Source organism: Lupinus angustifolius, chromosome LG09 (assembly GCF_001865875.1).
Source record: "Lupinus angustifolius cultivar Tanjil chromosome LG09, LupAngTanjil_v1.0, whole genome shotgun sequence".
Lineage (NCBI taxonomy): Eukaryota > Viridiplantae > Streptophyta > Magnoliopsida > Fabales > Fabaceae > Lupinus > Lupinus angustifolius.
Genome location: NC_032017.1, coordinates 18,305,683 through 18,332,756, shown reverse-complemented (window position 1 = coordinate 18,332,756; position 27,074 = coordinate 18,305,683). Strand labels below are relative to the sequence as shown.

The 27,074-nt window shown below is 30.8% G+C and overlaps 1 protein-coding gene across 2 annotated transcripts; it reads right to left on the bottom strand.

Annotated features, from left to right (window-relative positions):
- LOC109357204 (oxysterol-binding protein-related protein 1C-like) lies at positions 18,312 to 24,582 on the bottom strand. Of its 2 annotated transcripts, none has more exons than XM_019600990.1 (10): positions 23,949 to 24,582; positions 22,843 to 23,199; positions 21,845 to 21,944; positions 21,224 to 21,654; positions 20,846 to 21,001; positions 20,575 to 20,742; positions 20,343 to 20,483; positions 19,862 to 20,092; positions 19,428 to 19,541; positions 18,312 to 18,588 (listed from the first exon to the last, which is right to left on the bottom strand). In XM_019600990.1, exons 1-10 carry the CDS (start codon positions 24,381 to 24,383, stop codon positions 18,415 to 18,417), a joined length of 2,307 nt encoding a protein of 768 aa, XP_019456535.1. In that variant the 5' UTR covers positions 24,384 to 24,582; the 3' UTR covers positions 18,312 to 18,414. The 2 variants fall into 2 exon arrangements, with proteins under 2 accessions (XP_019456535.1, XP_019456534.1); XM_019600989.1 differs by having other exon boundaries at positions 21,224 to 21,657; positions 23,949 to 24,581.

Below are 27,074 nucleotides of genomic sequence, written 5' to 3'. Positions count from 1 at the left end.
AATAAAATACGTAAGGAATTAAAAATTGAGTATAAAATGGTACGATATAAACTCATGGTTAGCAATTGCCGATGGAATTTTGAACTAGAGGCTAAGAATGCTGGAAAGCTGCCCTTAAATATTATAAAATATTATAACTCTCTTACTTTTGTAGTTTTGTGGATCATCAACTTTGAGCCTTCAATTATTAAATTATTTGTATTAATATTCTCGATGACTAAGCTATATGCTGTTATTTGAATAATATATATCATTCAAAGAAACATGCTTAACGTTAATAATTAACAGATGTAAACCATTTGGTGCCACGTATAATTTTGTATATGTGTATTTTATTTGTTAACATTATTTAGCTTATCATGTTTACGTGCTTACTGGTATTATTTTATTTTTGTTGGAAATAGTAGGAAAAGCTTCACTTGTGTGCATGTAAATTCATGGTAATACTTTTGTCCGCCATTTAAAGAAAGGATATATTTCTAAATGTTAATCTCTTTACCTCTTATTTTATTTTCTTTAACGTTTTGACTTAAAAACTTGGACCTAATCAATAATGGGTGCTAATATACCACATTATTAAATAATTAGTAAGGACCAGGCATTCCCCTCCTATTCCAAAAAAAAATTATTAATAACTGTATTATTTGAGACAACAAATCTTTATCTTAAAATCCATTTTAAACAATGGTTTGTTGAGAAAACTTTAAAAACACTTTTTCGTGGAGAAAAAAAAATCTTTTCTATAATCTTTACACCTGTTTGATGATATGGAATTGATGGCAACAAAAGTTCTACTATTTTGATACCCAATTACAATGCATGGAGGCTTAAGGTTTAGGTTGCCAAAGAGAAAATGCAGAAGATAAATATTAAAATCTCAACTAGTCACGTCAACCTTCTCAATTATTTATTTATTTATTTTGGATGATATTAGACAAGCGAATGAGAATGGTATACTAAAACAGATTAATAACATTAAAATGAGAATTTGATTAGAACATATAAATAATGTAAGAAATGTGTACCGTGTTAAGCAATCATGCATCATGGTACTACTAAAAATGTTTTAACTTTTTTTTATATAAACCACATATGTTATACAAATTATCAAAGTTTTTACAACAGTCCTTTAGGAAGGATGGTGTAAGAACGAGGTTGCAACTAAGAGGGAGTGAATTAGTTGACTTAAAAGTTATGGTCATTTTTTCTGCAAAATCAAGAGTTAATGTGCAGCGGAAAATATATGCAGAAAAATAATCAAGATAAAATGAAAGAGATAAGGGAGAAGAGAATACATAGTGATTTTTATACTGGTTTACCTTCTAGTCCACCGAAGGCTACGTCCAGTACTCTTGCAGCACAAGAGATTTCTTCACTAAGAATTATGAGTTGTAATTACAATATCTCACCCCGAGATTTCTATGTACCTTGCACAATCTCTAATTCTTATTCACTCTTGGAAAACACATTTCCAAGTGATTCTAATCCCCTTTCTTTTCACACCCCGTGAAAGAAAGTATTCTGCAACAATATTGAAGAATGTACAACAATGGCAGATTGTATAACTTGCAATCCAATCAACTCTTTATGTATACCAAGTAATAATGCTCTTTGGAAAACTTTGAAACACTTCTAAGCAACTTCAGAAAAATGACTTTAAAGTTTGAGTGCAAGTTGCAAAAAGTATAGAGAAATAATTTCAGAATAAGTTTAAGAGCTTTTGGAAATTGTATAAGAGTTGTGTGTTGTTGTTGTGTTTGTGTTGTGAGAGTTAGAGCCTTTAGACTCTCCAAACACCCATGGTGCCTTTCTGAAAGTGTGGGAGTTGTTTGAAGTGAAGAGATTTCGTTTGGAATGAAAACATTTCATTTTGAAATCTGAAATCCGATGCAACAGCTCTCAGTAATTGATTACTAACAGTGGGTAATCGATTACCCAAACTCTCTGTCCACTGGTCTTTTAAAAACAAATTAGAGCAATCGATTACACCAATTTGGGTAATCGGTTACTCAACTTTTTCAAAACTGGTAATCTGTTACTCAAAGGCAGCAATGGATTACTCTGGACAATTTTAAGTTGAATAACTCATTTCTCACACACGTAACCTGTTACTTAGATGAAGTAACCCGTTACACACTATTTTTGCAAATTGTTTTAAGTATTTTTAAAGTGTTTCAACTTTCTTTAAAAAATAGTTTGAGCATTACTACTTTGCATATTTAAGATTTTTAGGATAGAAGTACCTATAGAGACTTAATCTAATCGTCTTGAAGCTTTAATCTTATTTGTCTTCATAAGTATTCTTCATTTTGTTCTTTTTGGTGATGTTGGTGTCTTCATCAAAACCTTGTCAAGGTCAGAAGCAAAGATCTTCTTCACAATCTCCCCCTTTTTGATGATGACAAACCAAGATCTTTTTGATAGTGTAATTTTCTTGAGAGCAGCATACTTTGAGATATATTGAAGTTTTGACATGAGTATGCTCCCCTTATCTTTTGAAGTAATGTGCCTGGAATAATTTTACAGAAAATACATTTCCCCCAACTTTTCTCCCCCTTTTGACTTCATCAAAAAGTAGAAAAACAAAGAGATTCTAGCACAATATATATAGCATATATACACTTTATATAATCAAGATATATCAATATGATAGCATATACTCATGTATGGATTAAGATATATATATATATATAAGCAAATATTACAATGCATAAATAAGATGTTTCAAACATGTATCCAGGAATGGAACAATAAAACACAAAACATCATAAAGTAACTTGTCCAGGAATATGCAGAATAACTTAAAAACAATAAATAAGCAGGAAAAAATTTGTCCAAATTTTAAAAATAATACATATATAACAGCACAGAGTAATCGGTTACTCACTTTGAATAATCGGTTACTCAAATTACAATATGAGGTGGCATGCATGACTACTTCATCGGGGCCTATGGGGTACACCCCAGACCCTTCGATGGATTGGGCAACATATGAGGTGGTGGAGGACGAGGACGATGAACGTGTAGATTTAATTTGCATAGAGGATTCGGTGGAGGTTATAGAGATCTCTTTAGACTTGGAGATCGAGGAAGACCCGAGTGAGGTTTTTAGTGCACCATCGGTATAGGAGCTCCTTTATTTCTTTTGATAGGGGACCTGTGTAGGGTACTTTTATAATGCCAATGCCCCGATATTATTTTAATGTTATTTGTATTTATAATCTTTGTTAGGGGCGAAGAATAGACTCCACCTTGAATTTTGTAAACAATGATGTACGTATTACAAATTCAAGAATTGATTAATGAGAAGTATTCAGAAAATAATTGTGCTTCGTTCAATTACATTTTAAGTATTAAGAAATTATTTCCACAAATGTTTGAAAATGTGACGTCTTGAAAGAGAAAATGGAAAAAATGATTTGTAAGTTATATGTTACATAAAAGAATAAAACAAAATTACTCATTTTTCCAAGAGATTAAAATTTAATAATTATGAAATGATTTTCGGGGCGTTACATCCTAGACATACCATTTAGATATTACAATTTTCATCTCAAATAAGATCATTCTCTCAACATCTAGAGATATATTGTCAGCACGTGTCTCAGGGTCAAACTCAACTCATGAGTCACTATCTCCACATTGATCCTAATTCAATACATTAATTTCTAGGATTTTTGATCAACATATATCGTCCCCACCACAGTTCCGCTATGTTTTCTTCTCCTTCAACTCATCTACTTTATCCTTGTGTAATACCTTTGACGTGCCTTGTGTAGCCATCACCCCTTCACTCTCTTTAGCCATTATGTGTTGTTTTGGGTTAAGAGTCATATACCAATTGGCTTTGATACCAATGGCTCTAATACCAATTGTTGGTGCAGCGGAAGTGATTGTTGCGCAGCGTTGGCCACAAGTAATCAAATAAACTACATAGAATAAATAGAAGAGAAGAAACAAGAGAATGTGTTAACGGAGTTCGGCCAATTGTGCATACGTACGTCCCCGGGAGCACTAAGCGACAACCAATATATTATTTGAGAATAAGGATAACAAACACTAATACACTCATGTACCTAACTGCCCATATGGGTATTTCTAGTTGGTGCTTATATCTGGTACGCATGACAACTTGAGTCTAATATATAACATTAATATATTACTCTATTCTAATACTATACAATATGAGCACTTCATTTAATAACATATTTCAAATATTCCCTAAACAAATTTTTTTAGAGCTGTGAAAGGAAACTAGGATCGGAGAGACTGAAACCTCGGGTGACTTACAAGTTTCAAAACATGGAATCATGATCAGGGGAGAACTATAGATTATTAGAGATGTGAGTAGAAATTAAATGTTGTTACTTTTAATATGCAATTTTTACTAAGAAAAACTGAAAGTGAAACTGAAAACTAGAATTAAAGCAACAATCTTAGTCCATGCATGACAGTAGTCTTCGATGTTCATCCAGTGACAAAGTTCCTGGAAGCAAGTCACTCACTCACACAATATAAAAAAAAAGTTAATCACTCAAAAGAGATATATCATATGTACTTAAAGCTATATTTTACATCAGGAAACTGAATATTCTCTGGCACTGCTAAAGCTTAGTGATTCCCATCCAAATGTACGATTGCAATCTTTCATTCCCACCTAAAATAAATTAAAAGAACTACGAAGGTTGAAGCATGGCACATGCATCTTAATTTAATTCAACTGGTAAGTATGCATAAATGCATCATATACATTTCCTGTGGTCCTAACTATCAATTAAAATACAGCTAAAGTGGAAGGTTGATACATAGATGATTCGTATTATTTCACCTTCCCAAAAATATAGTAAAAGAAAATACATTTTTATTTTTTACTATCAACTATGTACTAACCAAACATCTTTCGGTTATTGCCTTGACCTAGTTGCAAACTTGCAGTAAAAATACAACAACAATTTATGAACGTGCATAATTTCCTTTTAGCCAAATGATTAGAATATTCTAACTAGCTATCACCTAAATTTTAATTAGCCGGTACCCATAAAATAAAGTCACACCTAAACTTCTTTGTGCGAACTGAATCACTGATCGATGGATGTTAAAACTTAAAACCAATAATGTATGAACCTTTATTCAGGTGTAGTAGATGGCAGATGCAGTATAAGGAGGTAGAGAAATTTTAAGTGAGAATTTTTAGAGTAAAATAGATTGACATTTAGTAAAATTGTATAGATTACTTATCTATTTTTTACATACACAATGGATTCTAATTTATATATACATTACATTAACTATATATGCATCAGAAATAATGTGTGATTTATTAAACAAAAAAGTGTGATGAATATAATTAAGTTAAATAAAATATGTTATATTGTGATAAGAAATTCAAATAGTATAAGAATCAATGTATTTTTATTATTTTTTAGTTTATTACAAATGCATCAATAATTTTAATGAGATGTTGTTTAAATTAATCTTATAGTATATTTTAACAAATAAAAATAGTGAAGAAATATTCATTCATATATTATTTCAATTTGTCTCTATAATATACTCATATTTTATTTAAATTAATTATATTTATTATTTTTTAAATTATATTTATCTATTCTACATGTGTAATTATGGTAATTTGTGTAGTTATAAAAAATGGATAGACAATTTGTATTATTTCTAATTATTTGGAAGAGATAACACAAATTAGTAATTTGTGAATATTATAATTTATTGATCTTAACTATATATAACCGTTTTTGGTAGAGGAGTCAAACTACATTAATCTATTAATTTTGGCTAATAAAGGCTTGAAGCCGAGAAATTTAATGAAAACTAGTTTCATATGTGAAACATGAGTGTTCTACATGTTAGTACGTACCTCATAACGTTGATCTACTAGTAGTGGATTTGTGGATGAGATCTTCTCTAGGAGAATGTAATACTTAATGAGGATTCTAAAAATAGAGGAATATGTAAATATAATTTCAATCTATATTAACTAATTTGAACTCACGTTACGTTTTTTATGGTTAAAACGTATAAAATTTTCTTTATGTTCAATTTATGAAATTTTGGTCATTAAATATGAATTCTAAGCTCGAAAATGAATGCTGAATTTAGGAATGTATTTGCACTCCACTTCTTGTATTAAGACAATATTTTCGTAAATTATATGAAATAAATATAGATTTAGTTTACTTGACTATAATCTTAAATAATAAAACAAAATAATATATATATATATATATCATTTTTATATATCACAAGAGTTTATCATGCGTTTATATATCTATAAATGTAACAAGAAAATGAAGTCAACATAATTGAGTTACATATTGATTATTAATTTGATTTATAATATTTAAAATAAAATTATTTCATTTTAATTATATGAAACCAATAACAAAAGAATGACATTGTATGTTGATAGACTTCTTGCTTTGAGCAACAAGGGATAAACAACATAAGCCATGAATGGGTTATTAAGATCCTATTAAATTTTATAATTAAAAATAATAATAATTTGTTTAAAATAAATGAAACTAATAGTAAATAGATTATATTAGTCGCAGACCGACTTTTCACTTTGAACTCAAAAGAAGATATGACAAGAGCTATGAAAGACTATTAAAATTTCATTAAATAAGTGATTAAAATATTATTATTTTTAAATTTTTCAATGTAATTAGTATTGGCCATAAATCGACTTCATGTTTGTGCAAGAAGGAAGAAACAAGAGTCATTGGACTATTAAAATGATTTAAATTATTAAGTGATTAAAATTACATTTAAGATTAATTAGTTATTTTTAACATGACATCAATAGCCAAGAGACGACATTGATCATAGATCGATTATTCATTTTGAATATAAAGGAAGAGACAATACGAGTTATAACCAAACTATTAAAATTTCAAAAAAAATGTCAAACAATTTAAAATATTTAAAAGTACTTAGTATTTTTAAAATTTTTTAATTATAATTATTACAATTATTTATTTATTCAATCATAACTACTTACAAAAATATTGATATGATATAGGAATTAATAAATTATTTAACACTATTAAATGATTTAAACAAAAAACTATAAAGGAATGGATTATTTAGTAATTATAATCATTTCAAAAACAAACAAACAAATAAATAAATAAGATAAAAATAAAGTAGTCTAAAAATCTTTTAGAAGGACTCCACCACATGACAAACAATGGGTTGGGTGAACAAAGCAATAACTTTAACATATGGCAGCCATTGATTTGCAATGCATAGCAATAAAGTAACGTGGTTGTCACACAAGAATTGCAATAATACCCATGAATAAATAAAAATAATTATTTGATTTTATAAAATTATAAAATCATCAAAATTGTAACATCATGTTTTTCCGATCACGTTTAATGAAATAATTAATTGTCAATGAATTAAATATAGAAATTAATTAGTAATGTTTTAGGCTAAACCTCAGTTAAGTTTTAAGCTAAACCTCAGTTGAGTTTTAGTCTTGTATTATAATATTATTGCTTTCCTTATTTTTTCAAGATTTTTGGAGAATAAAATTTTCCGAGACGATTTCTGGTCGTTTTATCGAGTTTTCGCCCATTTTTTTAGTTTCGTAACTCGGAATTGAATTCTGATTTATCTGTTGGCTTCTAAATATTATTTCTAGTCAAAATATATACCAAGTTTGTTCATAACTCATCTCTATGTATTTTTCAGAAAAGAAATTTAACAAAGTTTTAGGCTTTTCTCGCTTGAGCGAGACAGCTCGCGCTTGAGCAATAAATGTCTATAGAAAATGGGTTTTCTCGCCTCGGAGAGACAGCTCTCGCCCGAGTTGAAATATGCACAAAGAAAACTGGTTATTTTCTTGCATAAGCGAGACAGCTCTCGCTCAAGTCACAAGTGCCTTATAAAAATGGTGATTCCCTCGCTTGAGCAAGACAGCTCTCGCTTGAGCGAGATGGCTCCATACAAACAAGAGAGTCTAATGACATTTTTGCCATCAAGAATTCATTCACTTCCAATCCTATTCAATAAAACCTAAAACACCTTTATTGGAGATAATGTTCTTTCAATAAGTAAATGTTGTAAAAATGAATAATTATATGAAATTATTGGAAATGATATAAATAAGAGTTGTCATATCTAAAATGATGTATGTAAAGATTTGCATGGTTAAGGACGAGGCTCGCAAGTGTTATATCATGCCCATATAGCGAGATTGCCTGACCGTAAGAGGCTTGACTTGAGAGCCATCAAAGATGATTCAACAATGGTTCATAGTGGTGCTGAGAAGTATTATATGCCTATGCAGCAAGATCATCTGACCGTAAGAGGCTTGGCTTGAGAGCCGTCTAGGGTGATTCAGCGATGGTTCGTAGTGGTGATGAGGTTTATTCCTCATGGTTTAAATGTTAAGATCGAGTCTCACTAGAATCATTCCCGATGGGAGATGTCTTAGGATGGACATATCGTTATAAAATATGGATTAAAATATTTAATTTGCTAACTTCGGTTAGTGTGCATATTCATTGTGAATAATGAAATAGTGGAGAGGAAATCTACGGGAGACGAACGAGCCCTAAGATGTTGAGAGGGACGGCGATGACGGTGATTCGTCAGCAAAGTCTTGAGGGAGAGTCTAAGTGAGACGAGTCTCGTGTATTCCTGGATGAGGTATTCGGTTGGATCGGATACTCCTCACAGTGCAAACTAGACGATCTCTAACAACCTCCTTCTTGCAATCAGGATCGATGAGAGAGATGGGATACCCAAAAAGTGTTTGGTACGATACCTTCCTAAAATGGACAGTTCCGTTGGAATAGATCGATCATATATATATCCTTGTGAGAATTAATTTTTGGTGCGATCAAATCGGCTTGTTATGGGACCTGCACACTCGGTTATTTCCGAATAGTTATTTGGAAGATAATGGTGTAAGGATAGTGGACATATACATAGCATGCATACATAATATTTATCGATATTTATTCTAAAATCATAAGTTTTATACTTCTTTCATCATTAATAATGTGTGTATGATCATATGATATATATGTACTTGCTCTTTGTCTTGGGGTGATATTCTATGTAATTTCACGACGTCAATGATAAGTTTTTCATTAGATGTTTTACTCCCTCTCTTTCTTTCTTTTTGGTGTACTCTTATACATTCATGTTTAGATGGACTATCGACGATGATCAGGGGCTACCGCTTTAATATGTCCCAGGATAGGGCATGGAGCGATGAAGGAAACAAATACACCTACATCGAGCTCTATGACATGGAATTGGATCACGTATGTGATGGCTTTGTGTTGCATCTCCCGATATATTACGCAGTTCGGGAAGCATCGTTCACTCTACCAGAGCGAAGGTCCATACCTGCCGGTTCATCCGCACTAGCTGAGGCACGAGGCAGATTGAATGTTGTTAGGACCTGGCCCCAACCGAGATTTTCATCTACTGACTCAACGCTAAGAGGGACGGGAGGAGGAGGCATGATTACTACATCAGGGCCTAGGGGGTACACCCCAGACCTTTCGATGGATTGGGCAGCATATGAGGTGGTGGAGGACGAGGACGATGACTGTATAGAGTTAATTTGCATAGAGGACTCGGTGGATGTCATAAGATCTCTTCAGACATGAAGATCGAGGAAGACCCGAGTGAGGTTTCTAGTGCACGGCTAGTCTTGGAGCTCTTTTCTTTCTTTTGATAGGGAACTAATATAGGATACTTTCGTAATGCCAACGCCCCCAATATTATTTTATTTGTATTTTTAGTCTTTGTTAGGGCGAAGAATAGACTTCGCATTGTATTTTATAAACCATGATATACGTATTACAAATTTAGGAACTGATTAATGAGAAATATTCAGAAAAGAATTGTATTTCATTCAATTATATTTTAAGTATTAAGAAATTATTTCCGCAAATGTTTGAAAATGTGATGTCTTGAAAGAGAATATATAAAATGGAAAAAATGATTTGTAAGTTATATGTTACATAAAAGAAAAAATATTTATCCATTTTCCAAGATATTAAATATAGTAATTATGAAATGATTTGCGGGGCATTACAAAAATTACTTCTTGTTATTTTCAATTTAATGATTTCTATATTTTTATTATAAAAATTGTAAAAAAGCCTGAACACAAATTTAGAGTAGAAAGCTAACAATGAAATAAAATTTAAGACGAAAATTAAAATGAATGACTAGATACATAATATTATAATAATTAGTAATATCTATATATATATTAATAGCATATGTAAAAATATAATTTATGATTGATAATATACATAACAATTTAGTAACAATGAGGTATTCACGTGAGAACAATGCGTTATTGTTAGAAATGAGAACACTTAGTATGAACTACTAGATCTTGATTGAATGGTTAAGATTAAAATATACATACACATGATTATCATGTCACCAATAACTAATTTTTAATCATAACCATCTATGATTATTTGTAAGGTTTAGATCTATTGTTCTCACAATTTTTATATGAGAACCGCTACTCACCCTTTTTAGTAATATATAGAATAGTGACACAAATCTCTCATATTTTTTATACTTTCATTACACTGACAACCCGACGTGAGAAATAAGTGTAATTTTTTAAATAAAAAATGTGATAAATGCAATTAAGTTAAATAAAACATCGCATATTATGAGGAAAAATCTAAATAATATACAAATCAATGTATCTTATTATTTTTATTACAAAATGCATCAACAATTTTAAAGAGATGTTGTTTAAATTGCTCTTATACTATATCATAAAGAAAAAAAATAATAAAGAGGTATCGACTCATATATTATTTGGACTTGTCTCCACAATATATTATATTTTGTTTAACTTATTTACATTTATCACATTTTTTGTTTAAAATTTTTCACTTATTTCTCATGTCGGGGTGGTCCGTGTAATGAAAGTATAATAATTAGGGGGTTTGTGTAGGTGTAGAAAATTGAGGAGTGGTTTATGTAATTTTGCCAAAACTCGGGGGTGTCAGTGTAATTTACTCTATATTATATTATATTCACAATGAGTAACATATGTAACAATACATGTGTAACAATGTATATTATATGTTAGTTTCAAACTCAATAACATTAAAGCTAGAAAATATGTTTTAAATCATCAAGATTATAGGAAAGTAGCACATACATAATAATTTAGTAAGTAGTAATATATATATAACATTAAAATAATAATTTAGTAATATATATATCACTACAATGCAATAAAATTGATGATTTAAGGCACAAAATTGACCGAAAAATTCAAACAATATTATAACATTATTCTGTAGTATATATTTTTCTAATATGCGGCCGGATTTTAATGGTTCGTAAATTTTTAAAACCATGAACAAGTCGAAAATAAATAGTTCCTTACAAAACTTATCAAACTAAATTGTGAAAATGAACCGCAAAATTGAACTAAACTACATTTTAAGGTTTCCTTTGGTTACACCAGTTTTGTGATTTAAATCAGAATTGTTTACACCAAAGTTTTGTGCTAATTTTTAGTGATTTTTGTCCATGCTTCACAGGGAATATTATGATCTTCTCTGATATTGAAGACATAACTTTTTCTTCTTCTTTTTAGTTGTAAGAATAAAATTGAAATCCAATCATGAATAAAATGGACACAAATGTAATTGTATTTAGAGGAGTTTGATTTGTTTCCTCATTTTGTAGCCTCTTAATAAAGAAAAATGAAATAATTAATTTTAAATATAATAAGATAAAATTATACCGATGAAATAAATAACTAATTTAAAACTTTAAATATGATATGATACATAATTAATATATAATTTACTTATTCAACTATACTGAATAGAAATTCAAATCCTTATGAAATTATTATAAATACATGTGCAAAGTAAATTATATGTGGAGGAAATTTAATCAATTTAAAGGTATGAATATATATATTTTGGAATAGAATGTTAGGTGATGTGGATAGCATGGGTGGGCTCTGTGTCCCATAATGCTAGAAATCTAGAAAAGATTGATTACAGAGAGAGATAGAGACGTCGCATTCATTCTCTCTTTTTTACACCAAATTCATATGTTTGTGGTTGGCTAATCTATCATCTTGGGATGTGTATATATCACACTTTGCGTCATCTTACGTAAAACCACATCTAGTTTTAATAAACAATTTTAACATTTTCTTTACATAGTTTTCACTTTATAAATTGGTTAGAAGTACTGCAAACATTAATAAATACTACTTAAAATTAGAAGTATTGCAAACATCACTATTTACTATATTAATAGGGTGGCACAATTGATAAAATAAAGTTGGTATAATAATTTTGTTTAAGAAATAAAAATTAATAAAGTACTTAGAATTATTTGGTAGAGACGATTCCTTTGAAGGCATGCACAACAACTATTGGATTGACGCGTGGAATTGCAATTATTTAAAAAAATTATAACTCTGTTTGGGCTGAATTAAGAAATAAGAAGTAGAATTATTATAATTCAAAATCCAATTTAAATCCCATTGACCGGGCAGTTCTTAAATTTAATAAATACATAAATACGTAGTATTATATTATATTATTTTATTTCATTTCAAGCCCAATAATATAATGAACATCTAGTTATTAATGTAATTTTTTTACTAATATATTTCAGCTACAACTTTGAGTTACACTGTGCTGCATATTGATAGTACTATGTAGTATGTATGATGAAGAAATAACTAATAAAGTAACTAGAAGTGAACCCGAAATTAATAAAAAATACAAAATTTACTCCAATTAACAGAAGACAAGGGCTTAGTTTTACCAAATTTTTTTGGAGAAACGTGAGAAATACAGAAATCTAGGATCTTTGAAGTGTAGCATAAACTTAGAAACGACCAGTGTCGCCGTCATTATTCATAATATATTTGCATAATTTTTGCGGCACTATTTTAAATAGAGCAAGTTAGTAAATAATTTAACCCATTAATATGTTGGCGGAAATCAATTTTCTTTACTTAATAAATAATCCTCAACATGTTAACCATAGCAATTTCGAAGTTTAAATAATGTGAAGGCCCAAATTGAATTTTAAACTCCAATTCCATACCAAATTTCTGAGACAAATGGATTTAAGGAAATTTATTAATTATGAAATAGTTAGACATTGGTTGTCTTCCCAACTTGGAAAGAGAAACGCGCTATGGGAGCATATATGTCCACAAGTTGTGCCACTACATGTGTCACTAGTCTGTCATTGGTTGAAAAAATCTATTTAAGTTAAAAAATTAATAGTTAATTATTTTCTAGACCAATCACAATTGATGGCACATGCAGTGACACAACTTGTGGGACAACAGATGTGTACCCCCAACTTATACGAAGAAAGTATGTAACCTAAGGTGAATTGTCAAATATTTATTTAATACGAATATTTTCATTCTTATATTCAAGAATGAAAGGTGTCAATCCAAGCTTAAATACTCCTTGCAGTATTTTATTCCCTATAAAGGGGAGTCTTTCGCGACTCAAACTCGCGACCTCAGGGATAAATAGTCACTATATCGCTACCATTAAGCTACTATTTATCCCCGAGGCCACGGGTTCGAGTCGCGGAAGGCTCCCCTTTGTGGGGAATAAAATATTGCACGGAGTATTTAAGCTTGAGAGTGACACACTCAGTATATTCATGGGTCTGGAAGGTCGCATGTCAGAAATGAGGTGTTACAAAAAAAAATCATTATTCCTGAGGTTATGAGTAAAATGACTATTTATTCTTGAGGTCACGGGTTCGACTCGCGGGAAGCTCCCCTTTGTTGGAATAAAATAATGTAGGAGTATTTAAGTTTGTGGGTGTCACACTCAGTATATTCATGAGTTTAGGCGGTCGCAAGCCAGAACTGATATGTTACATAAATATGTATACCACTTATAACTCTATAAGCTCCAATTTTTTCCTCTTAAAAACATGACATGTTTCATGAAAAACAAATAACTATTATTGTGTTAAATTATTTTATTATAATGTGGATATGAAAATTAAGAAACTTCATGATCATTTTAATGAGCCAAATTCTCATATAGGGATGGTAATAGGTACCCGAATCTGTGGGTACCTGCCAAAAATACCTGCAATGGGTCGGGTGGGTCTGTGCTTTTGGACCTGTGAGTAATGAAACCCGAGATTTTAAGACCCACCATTGGATGAGTCTGGGTCCGAGTAATGAGATACTCATATCCATGGGTGCCCGGACCCGCCATTCCTTCATATATATATATATATATACATACATACATATTTATATATATTTGAGGAGATTCACTTACTTCATGAGTAAGTTTAAATAACTTACTCCACATCTTAGCCATCAATTCTAAGGAAATCCAATGGTTTGAATTAGTGAGTAGATCTATACCATCATATTTCCCTAAAATTGATGATTAAACCTAAGATGTGGAATATGTGGATCCATATATATATATGTTGGTAATCCATAATGTTATATTTTTAATTCATAAATACAATTTATATGGTGTTAAACAATATGTTACATTGTTGAGTAGTGATGTGATATTATGTTGTTAATTGATATGTGTAATATAATAGAATATTATATTGATTGAACAATTCTTATTAAATCAATTTTACGTCATAATGTTGAAATAGTTAATTTAAAATGTGTTAAGAACTTTAATTTATTTTTTTATAATTTTTTCTCTTGTTGATTACCTAAATAACATATAAGATTGTAAACAAATACAAATTTACATAATTATTGATTTTTTTTAATGTTTTTTAATTTGTGTGTACGCAGATCTGCTGGGTACCCAAGGAGCCGTGGGTATCAACATGGTCCGGGGTGCGTCTGGATCCAAAAATGAAGCAACGGAACGGATCCGGGTAATGCACTACTCGGATCCAACCAGACCCATTGTTGTCTATATTCTCATCTCCTTCTTTGTATATATTATTTGAGTCTTGTTGATTTTTTCCCTAGTTTTAATATGATAAAACTGATTAAATTTGCAATATTTTATCCACATAATTTTTATTCAACTAATTACTGATATTTAATAATTAACTTCATACTTATATCATTCATATACATAAAAAAAATATTGAATTTACATAAGGAATGAAAGAAGTTACAAAGATACAAAAAAGGCTATAATATATTTTAGAAAATGGAATTGAAATTGTAATAAAAAGTGGGATTGACATTACAAAACAATAGTTCTGTATGACAACACTAGAGACAGTGGTTGCTATTTCCATTCCATTGGAATTGGAAAATGGAAGTGGGTGAAGCTGTTCAATCACTCACTCTCCCACTTTACACCACTTCCACCCAATCCCTATCACACGTCAAACCATTATTTTCTGCAGCTTTTCATCCAAAAGTAAAAGAACTAGATAAAATAATTATGTTGCTTTGATAAACTTGCTCCAATAAAATTTGGGTCTTGTTAATGGAATTTTTTTAAATTATTAGTTAAGATATTAAAAATAGAAATAACATATTGTAAATTATAATTATACGAGAAATATCATTGCTCATAAAATCATTAGGTTGCACGAAATGTTTTCGTGAAATCTTTCATGAATTGAATGCAGATTTTTCTTGGATCCGATTCATCATTTTTCAGATGAATACTTATAATGGTGAACTTGTTTTTTTTTCACATGCAAAGTTTTGAATGGATTGGCAGAATGGTGAACTTATGAAGATATTGTAATCGGATTTTCGTGTAGCTTTATTAACAATATGACTATTAAGAATAAAAAGTGAAATTATTAATTGCTCCTGGATCATTATGTAAATCGTGATCTTCACCATAATAATTAGACATATGGTAAAATATGATTAAGAAGTAACAAAGATACAATAAAGTATAGTAGAATAGATAATTTCTGCTAATATACACATTTCAAATTTTTTTAAGCTATAATATCTAAAAGATGAATCGTCAAATATTAAATTTATCATAAAATTAATATCTAATATATATTTTTCGACTGCTCACTCATAAGTCAATACCACAAGACTATTGTTGAGATTCCCTCTCATGCATAACAACTAGTTGAATGCTTTGAAGTTTGAAAACTACTTTGATTATTATAAGTTGGGTTCAATTTTGATGGACCATAGGTCAAGATAGTTTTTGCAACATTAAACACATAATACAATATGAGTAATTTTTAGATGTCATTGTCGGACTAAATATCTTTAATAGCATAATAGTGTAATTGGATGATAATATTTGTTAAATTTAGCAAATAAATAAAATTAAATCCTTAAACTTTTAGATGTTAACTTAACCATTTTTTTTCTTCATTTTCTTAGATGAAGGAATGTTATATTTTCACCCCAACAAATTAAGCAGGAAAGTTTTTTATATTGAAGATATGTTTTTACCACTCCATATGTATTGAACTGAAGAAAAAATTGACGATATATAAATTCTTAAAAGAAAGTGATAAAATTCGAAAAAAGCGAGAAAAAATGTAGGAAGGAAAATTTACTATTCGAAGACATGATCACTAGTAGATCAAAATTCAAAATCTCAATCAATTTTGATGAAGAATCTGAAAACAACAACACATACATTCAGCTATCCTACAAGGGCTCACTTGGAATTTGAAAGAAACAAGTCCATTGTGATGGAAACATATATGGCTACACATCTTTGTTTGACAGGTAGACTTAGGATAAATTTCTCAACATTGTGTTCCATACAAAGAAACATTTCTAACATAATGTTTCATTTTACGAATTCATAAAAAACCAAAAGATAAACAGTTTTGGTTATTAATGAAAACAGATACCATAAACCAAACATGACCGGGACATGATGTAATAATGTCATGAAAATAACTACTTGCTAGAAGCACACATTAAATTAAGGTGGCTAAGGTAAACAACGATCACCAAACTTTTCTTTTTGTATTAATGCATACCATAATTTCAGGCAATTAATGGATGTTAGAAAATAGAAATATACTTTTAAAAGGATTAGAAAGTATAAACTCAACAAATTGGATTTGAACTTTCATGGGTATGTGGGTCCTAAATTTAGAGAAAATATGGCCAATTCTTGCTTTCCAAATTGGTCACAAAGTGAAAACAACCACCCCTTCAGATTTTTCTTCCAATTAGAGATACAGCACAAAACTAACGTCCATTTCAACTTTTCCCAAAATGAAGAAATGTGATATAGGACCACAAGGTAGCGAAGTACACAAAGCTACTGTAGAATATGGTAACCAGTTTGTGACAATAGGATCAAATTGGAGGCACCTGACCCTTTATGGTTCAACTACCACTAGGCCGGAACTATATGTTGAAAGAGCATATATAGGATAATAACTTCTTGTTTTTAGATTAAATGGGATTCAGTTTTTATTTTATGTTAATATGTAACTCGTATCATCTTATGTGTTTAGTATATCTCTAATATCTAATTATTTATTTAATAAATTTCGTAGCATGATTGCACATAATTTCTTTTGGGATGTCCACCCTTATATATTAAACAACAGAGAAATAATAATAAATTTAACTACTAGGTTTATAGATCTAATCAATTAGAAAGTTATCATATTCTATTCAATTCAGTTCTAATAATTTGAGGCCCAAAACTTATGTATTTAGACTCCCAAGAATAATAGGTTCAACACAGGTCCAAAAAACACTTGTAATATTTCACCTAATCACCTTATTTATTTGAAGAATACCCGACTGGGAATATTGCTCAGTTTATCATGTTCCAATGTACCAAAAAAAGATAGTTTGCTTTCAACTTTTCAAGTGTGTTTAGCACTCAGACCTTTTCTAAGAATCAAGTAACGCAGCTTTGTGAGAAGGAGTTAGGAGCCATTAGGGTTGTGATAAAATGTATAGATATGTAAAACAAATTATGAAGTTGTTAAAATCTTAATAATTTTTTTGATCAATAGTTATATTTACTCCAATTAAAGATTGGACTTGGAATTTTTTGAGGTGTCTTAATAGCAGAGATATTCGTCAGTAGTGTTTTCTTTTCTTCAGCAACATGAAAAAGTATTTATGATGCACGTAATGTAGTTGTTTTTATATGTATTTCCACGTAACACCTATGCAAAACAAACTCAGCAGAAGACTATTACCTCCTTTTCTTTTTAATTACCTTTGTAGCAATTCAAATCTATTCTTATTTATCTGTTTCATTAAGCGAAAAAAGCAACATTACTGTTATTTTATAACAAATACAAAAAAGAAAAAAAACTGAAACATTTAGTCCTTTTATAACAAAAATGCATATATCAAAAGAGACTTAGAAGGGAAATAATTAAATTATTACGTGCTCAAATTTATATATGATTGGCTGTTGGGAATATCATGGGGTGCTAAGAAAATGGGAGTAAAAAAAAGTGAAACTAAAATGTAAGTTGACCTTGATCAGAAGGAAGTTGGCCAAAGATGTCAGGACATGAGTCCCAGTTTCGTTGTTCTCGGGACTCCCAATACCCTCCTAAGTAACGGTACGAACCACTTGCATCATCCCTACCAAACCATCGTGGTTTCCAACCGCTTTCTTGCATCTTCCGAGCCTGAATCCCATTCAAACAATTATAATCGCATATTTACATCAATTTACAACCATAAAAAAATAATGTTTACTTGGAAAATAAATGTGCAACATGATAAGCATATTAGTTACTCCAATTTCCTCCGTGTAAAGGCACTGATTGAAGAATTTCTGGTCTTATCTAATATGTATTCAAAAATTCAATCCGGCAGATTAGTTCGTTATCCATTCGATCAGATACTCGATGTTAACACAAAAAAATCAATCCTACTGTGTGCCATCTAATGATCATACAGTCAAACCGATAAAGAAAAAATTGTCTATGACTGGAATCACTGATAAAAATTGCTCTGTATGCAATATATTAAAATGTCCTTTTTCAACTGAACAAAATCTACACCCTAACGCTAACAATTCCATGGACCAAGGGCATTCTCATACTGATGTCCTTGAGCACAAAAGCATCTTTCATTCCCATTTTTACAATAAAAGGAAAAATTAACTAGAATTAAAATAAACAAGGGATAAACAATTACAAAAATGGAAAATTTGAAGGAAGTATTTAGAAAATAACAAATGTACAAAATGCTATCCAGACATGTATTGGGCTGCATCACATTAATATATACTAAATTATAGAATTTATATCAATCTTGCCTGTCCAGAAGGAGAGACATCGGAAATTTATCCAAACACATGCGAGGGTAGATGGGATGTAAGTATTGGACATTCAGTGATAATCAGATTTCATCAAACTTAGCAAGATATGAAAGCGCCAAATAAACTACACGCACCTCTCAGTGTATAACCTACAAGTGTAGCCAAAAGAAAGAAAAACACAGCAGAAATGGTAAGGGCTACCTGTCGTTGCTGCTGCTCTAGTCGTAACTTTTCTGAATTTGCCATGTCAAACTCCCCATTTTCCAAATGCCTTTGGTCTGGTCTTAACCTGGAATCGGTAGGTGGCAGCTTTTCCTATTCACAAATTAAATTGATGATCAATATGAAATAAATGTAATGCACACACACAATAACATTTACAGTATGAAGATATGACTACTTTGATCCTTTCTTTGGATCTTCTTGTTACATTAAAACATTTTATCCAGTGTAGCTCTTCCAAGTTATAGAAATGATCACTGTGTTCACATGCTGATGCAAGTATTGAAGTTACTCCAATTCAAGCATCCATGTGCAAAAATGACAGTGGTTAATACCTTAAACCTTTTTTCTATAAAAAGACAAAAAAAAACCTATTGGCAATACAAAAGAAAGCAGCAGTTAACACAACAGACCTTCAATCCTGGGGTAAGTTCATTTAATGTGATGGCAAAGCGAGTGAAGTTATATCTAGTGGGAAACTTCGGGGGCTTGCTCCGCTTCCAGAGACGGTGGGTTTCTGACACAGAGTCATAACCTCTACCCTTCCCACTGTGCTCTCCACTAACATAATGCATGCTTTCATCCCATTTCCCAAATATAGTAGAGACTGTTTTCCCATTTCTATCCTGAACAATGCCTTGAACCTGAAAAGGCATGCTAAACACATCAAGAGAGAGACGCTAGCAACAAATGTTAACTTGCCAAGTACTGGAAAGAACAAAAAAATGAAAAGGTTATGTTATATAAACATCTGTGCATTAAAACGAAATCTGTGCATATGAAGTCTTTAGATTAAAGTAATGATGCCATAAACAGAGAAAAGGCAAGTTACTATTATAGGAAAGGTTATGTTACATCTGGAAAGATGGAATCCATGAAACAGATATAAAGCACCTGGTGAGGATTTCGATCAATTATTGACTGTTCCTTGAATTTCAGTTTACACGAGTGTTCTCGATTTCCCTGTATATACATAGTACCATAGTGATCACAGTAAAGCTTTCCCAATATGAGATTGTATATTGATGTAGTAACCTGAAAGAACAAGTCCATTTCAGTTTTGATCCAAATATGTAGCATTTCTTTTGGCCATTGGAGACATTGCAGTTGAAGCAGTTAAATATACCTTACTCCACTGAAATATTTCACCATCATCAAACTCCAATGTCAAAATACCAACTGGATCAAGCTGAATAGATCGTCCCCTAAATTTGCTCTTCAAGTTGCTATCCCCCCAAAATTTCCAGCCTGTACCCTCACAGTGACATGCAACTATCATAGGGTGATGACTGACCTGAAAGGAAGCAGAAATATTAAAAATTTGAAAACTGGGGCATAGTAGAAATACGCAAAGAATTTCAGATATTAATAACACAATGTCTACGTTTAGATTAAACCTTCTCTGAGATAAAACGAAGGCCTTTATCTGGAAAGTCAGCCTCATACGTTTCCCCAAGCAATGGATTGAATGGTTTGCAAATTCTCCCTTCAGTCGAGGCGTAGGCAGATACAGCAAAAGCAGCAACATTGAGAATCCTCATGAGGCTATTACCCTGCATAGAATTTCCAATGAGTTAAATATTTAGGACATTGGACTCAGTAGAAAATTGAAGAAGTAACAGTAAGTAAAAACTGAGCAAAGTGTGACATTTTCTCATATCAAATGTAATCATTCTACTGCAATGCTCATTCTTGACTTAATATAGGCATGAAAGATTATGCTACCACAAAAAACGGCAGAAAAATATCAACTTAGGTGCCAAATCCAGACTTACCCTCCTTCCCCATTCATACGCTCGGTCCAGTAGATATGAATACTCCATTTCTTCACAGCACTTTTGCAGAGAGGAGAGTGGCTCATTAAAATATACAGGAAGGCAAACTTTTGTCAGATCCTTCCCAATATTATCCTTAATCACTGACCAAAGACTGATACCTTTCTCCTTTTCAACAGGGTCAGGCAATTTCTTACGCCGCTTAACATATGGATAGCTTGTCCCAACAGATCTAATCAAAGGATCGAGATCCTCATCCGATTCAACTGCATAGAGTCCTTCATCATCTAGATTCTCATCCCATTCACTTTTATAAGAACTGGACGATAGAAAATCACGAGTGTCAAAAAAGGGGTTGTCATCATCATCATCTGTTTCTTCCTCTTCTGCATCATTTCTCTCACTATCATACTCAGACTCACTTGGACTTGCTTCTGGATTAAAAAGTGAATATGAAAGACCATGTATAGATTTCAGAAAAAAAATCAGTGCATCAGAGATAATGCAGGCATGCAAGTGCTTATAAATTTCTAATTTCAAGAAAATGCATAGCCAAAACCAAGCAAGCTAAACGTTAGCACATCAAGCAAACTAAGGATCTTAAACATATGGATCACTCACCATTAGATTTCTCCTGCCTTAATCTAGAAGAAACCTCTTCATCATTCAACTGTCTTTGGCTCTCATCAACAACAGTGTTCTCCAGATCAACCTTTTCTGTCTACAATAATATAATATAGATAAACTTTTACTACTACACAATGTAAACAAAATTTATCTTAATCAATAAATCAACAAATAAAAAGAAATGACAAAAAAGTAGATCAAACAAGAAACTCTCCATGAACAAAGAAAACCATCATGTTAATCAAGGGCCAAGGGAAACCATGAAAGCTTGGTTGGATGGATTTTAAGATTTATGGACACAACCTTACCAAAAGACAGTCTAACATTCTACTGATAACAATAAAGGGGTGTGGGTCAACATCAGAGATGTAATTAAAAATAATATTGATAAGATCAGCAACAATTAAAAACCTATCCACAACCTGCTCAGCACTTCACCCATGATGCAAAAACATCACGAATTGCACATTGTCTGCCAGGACAAAAGAAACTATATATTTTACTGGGGGAGGCACAATTGCAAAATACATGCATAATTTGTTACAAAGATACTAAAATCTACCAAATATTAGCTAATATGTGGATTGTGGGCTATAAATTGGAAGAGATTATTAGAGAAAACAAAATTTAAGAACAGTCAAGTCATAGTTACGTATAGAGTTTTTATTATTAGTTGATCCTCAGCAAGAGCTTTTGGCTGGTTTAAAACTTTTAGAGCAAAACAGATAAACACAACTCAGAAATATATATCATCACAGTGTCTCATTTCAACCTATACATTTTTTATATAGAATATCTATGCCCAAACACAATTAAGAATCAGAGCCTCTGATTCCTTTTAAATAAAAATGAGAAAGACATGACATGGTCCTCCTTCCTTGCTGAGAATTCTAGGCAGCATTACAAATGAGTACCTTTTGTGTAGTAGTAGAAACTCAACCTGAATAGGCTGTTAGATTGACATGACGTTTTCTACTTTTCATTAAATGTACCTCTAATTGTCTTAAAGTATCAACTAGGGTCAACTCCTTCTGCTTAAGCAGCACAAGCTGGTGTTGTAGGGTTGTGAACTCGTTTTTCATAATTTGCTCACTATCCTGGATGGCAACCTCACTCAGGCCTTCTTCCAGAAGCCGATGCCTCAGTTTCTCCGTCGAAATGGTAACATGGTCTACTGGAGACATCAGTTCACTGTTGGACATCCGGGGGAACATATATTTCACTGCTTGCAAGGCTTCGACCCATGCTACTCGATCTTCACGAGTCTCAGCCCTCAAGTGTAGTCTCTTTATTCCAGTGAAGATAGAAAACCGCTTGTCATCTGATTTGCTCTCACCAATAGTTGAAACCTACAGTAAATGATCTCTTCTAGTGAAATAACAGAGACATGGATAAATGTAATGAACATGATTCATGACTCACAAGGCAAACAGAAACAAGGATTTCGTGGTCTCAGATACTTATCATGCTACCACATGTCCAAATCAATGATTTTAAATATTAAAATTGAATATGATAAGTGCATGTTCGGTTTTGACTAGTTTCAGAGGGAAAAATATCATTTCTTTTCTTCCCAAAACTCTGTTGGAAATCAGGAAGAATGTAATTATAAGTTGTTCTGAACACGATTACACAAATCCAAATAAACTAATCAAACACACTTGTTGCATTGAAAATCATAAATTAAGAATAATAATATTAACAGTCTATATTAAAATTGGGCATGATAAATGCATGTTTGATTTTGATTAATTACAGTAGAAAAATAATTTTATTTTAATCACAAGTTCTTTTAAACAAATAAACAAAATAAGATAAGTGCATGTTTGATTTTGATCATTTACAGTAGGAAAATCATTTTATTATAATTACAAGTTTTTTAAACACGAACAAAATAATCTCAGCACTGATATTGCATTCAAAATAAAATAAAATAAAAATATTGGATCAGTTAGATACACAGTTACAGAGGTACTTATATAACACCGAATAAGCAAACATTTACTAATTAAAACTTAAATAAATAGGATGAGAATTTATACTTTAATAACTGAAATTAAATTATAAAATCAACAAATATATGAATTAATGGAGTAACCTTGAGGTGAATTTCACCGGAGGGATTCCGTCGATGTAACTGCAAGTTATGGTGATGATCATGAGAATCATTATTACGAGAGATTATACGCAATGATTCTTCGCCAATGACCTTAGAGTTTTTCACGGTTTCAGAATTAACAACGATTTTACCAGGTCCTTGAATCTTATAGTAAGAGAGAACTCCATCTTGTAGCACAAACCAACGAGGCCTCCATCCTTTGCCGCAGTTCACCCATTTGTACAGAATCCCTGAGATTCCGTTCCCAACAAGGTCGTTAATCTTCACTTCACTGTTACTGTTACTATTGTGATTGTGACTGTGTTCGGATCTAACGGTTGGTGATGATGGAGGCATGGAGAAGTCGGTGGCGAAAGGAGCTTTGAGTGAAGAAGAGTGGTTGGAGATGGAGGAGACGCAGCAGAAAATATGCATATGTATGTGTGTGTGGTTTGTTAATTTGGATGATGGATTACCGAGTTGTTGGATTTGACGGTGGTGATACGGCGGCGGAAATGGAGGTAGTGGTGGCGATTGGAAGGTGCATGTTTATATCATTGGAAATGAGAATAGAAGAGTCAAGAGATTGTTAACTCGGCGTTAAGGAGAGTGATATAAAAACGGAACGGTTTACGTTTATAAATGGGCTATGCAAAGGATGTAGATTAATTTTTTATTTAAATAACTTCTTTAATTAAAAATGAATAAATACGTGAGGACCTAGCTTGACGACTAAGTATGTCTGTTAACATTTTTGTATTATCAATTATATATCCTCACTTTTTAAATAAAGAATTATTTTTTTATAGGATATATGACTGATCTTTTAGATAAATGTCCCAATCAAAAATTAAACAATATTTTGGACATCGTGAGATTTAATAAACTTTATATCACTAAATCAACGTCTTGTATATAATATATTTGTTAAGTGAGTAAGTATTTTTTATTATTATATCATAGTGAAAATCTAAGATCTTTCACGTAGTATTAATCTACTAATGTAGGATCATGTTAGTTCTCCAAATACATAAAAAAGTCATGGGTTAAACCCTAAATATAATAAGAAATTCATGTCAATATGTAAAATATCATAGCAAAATCAATAAGACGTTGGTCGAGTGGTATAAAAATCTCTATTGTAATATAAAAAACACCATAGCAAAAATGATGATTTGATCACATTAAATTTTAGTTTTTTTTTTTTTTGAAAAAGTTATACAAAAAAAAATCTAAACTATTATTTTATAATAAGTAGTTACACGATGTATCTTTTTTTTCTTCCTTATCCATCAAACTTTATTATGTAATGAAATTAATTCATGTGTACTACCTTAGACATACAAATACATTTTATCTCAATCTCCACTAATAATATTAAAAAATTGGCTATATTAAATACTTATGAGACACATTTAGATTATGTTTGGTTTTGAAATGAAAGTATATGGAAAGAAAGTGGAAGGAAAGAGAATTGAAGGAAAGAAGAGTAGTAGAATATGACATGGTAATTTTATTGTTTGGTATGATTGAAAAGTGAAGGAAAGTGAGAGAAAAGAAAAACAGATTTATATATAATGTATTGAAAATGACATAAGTGCCCTCATTATATTTATATAATTATGTAGATATCTAATTTTTAAATTACATAACTAAATAATTTATTTTTAATAATATTAATTAATATTTTTAAGTAAGATATAATCTAAATTCAATAACAATATTTGTTTATAAAATTCAAAGAAAATCATTAACATTTTACATGCATCGTTTTCACAATATTGTGTCTAGAAGAAAATATAACTGATATTCGACAATCACTTTTATATTTTAATCATCACACTTCTACATATTTGTGTTTCGTCTTTCTAATTTATTTTTAATCATCACTTTTATATTATATTTATTTTCATCTAGATTATTGTTTTTTCAATTCATGATGAATGACAAATTTAAAATTTTTGATGATTTTCCTTTATTTTCTTCCCAATTTAGGGAGAAATTTTTTTTGTGGGACTTATACATATTTTTTCCTTTCTCCCTATTTAATTTTGGAACCAAAAGGTGGAAAATGAAATTTTCTACGACTTTTCTTTCCTCCTTTTTTCTTTTCTCTTATTTTCTATACAACCAAACTGTTTATTATGAAATTTGTTTTTTAATTAATATATGATAAAAGAGAATCCATAACCTGATTTTATGATTTTATCCATAGGGAATATGCGAGCACATGTGGCAAGAATGCAGTGATCAAAAGCAGGTATGTGAGTGAGAAGAGGACACGTGGGATTCAAAACAAGGACATTTGGAAGATGATCAGTCGCAGAATGAGTTTGACTCCATTAATAACTGAGCTCAGCAGAAAAAAGGCTTCTCCGTTTTTTAGGAAATCTAATTAAGCAGAATTTTTTATGACGGCCACAAATTCCTCTCATATATAATAAAATAACTTATATGAAGTATAAAAAAACATATATAACTTATTAATAAAAGTATTTATAAGATTGTTTTTCTTTTTTTATATGTGATTTGGTAACTCTCATTCAAGAAAACGAGGGTAAGTTTAAGAAAAAAGTGCATTATCATTTTTAAAATCTTAATGTCTCAAATATATCCATTTTCATTTAACTTGAAAATTATATCGAGACTAATCAATTAAACCATGTTTCATAAATACCCAAACTTTGATTGTTCATAAACATCAAAATTTAATTTAAGAATTATTAACCATTTTTAATTGGATAGAAACTACTTACTACTAGGTAAAATGAACTATACTTTTAGTACGAGAATACCTATGTGAAATAAAAAAGATGGACAATACTGATGATTATATTACATCATACTATGAGGGAGGGAAATATTTGCATAGATCATCTTGTAAAGATGAGAGCCTTAAGTTCTTCTACATTTACTATTATTGAATCAATGCTACATGACCTTAGCAATATGTTGTTAGCTGATGCCATGAAAATTTATTTCCTCAGACTTTAATTGTTGTTTTTATCTTCTAATTTTACCAACAAAAAAATTAGAATTTCTGTTAGTAATGTAAAAGCACTAATATTTATGATATAAATATTTTTTAGAATACATCAATGTTTTTTCTTGGTCCACATATCACAG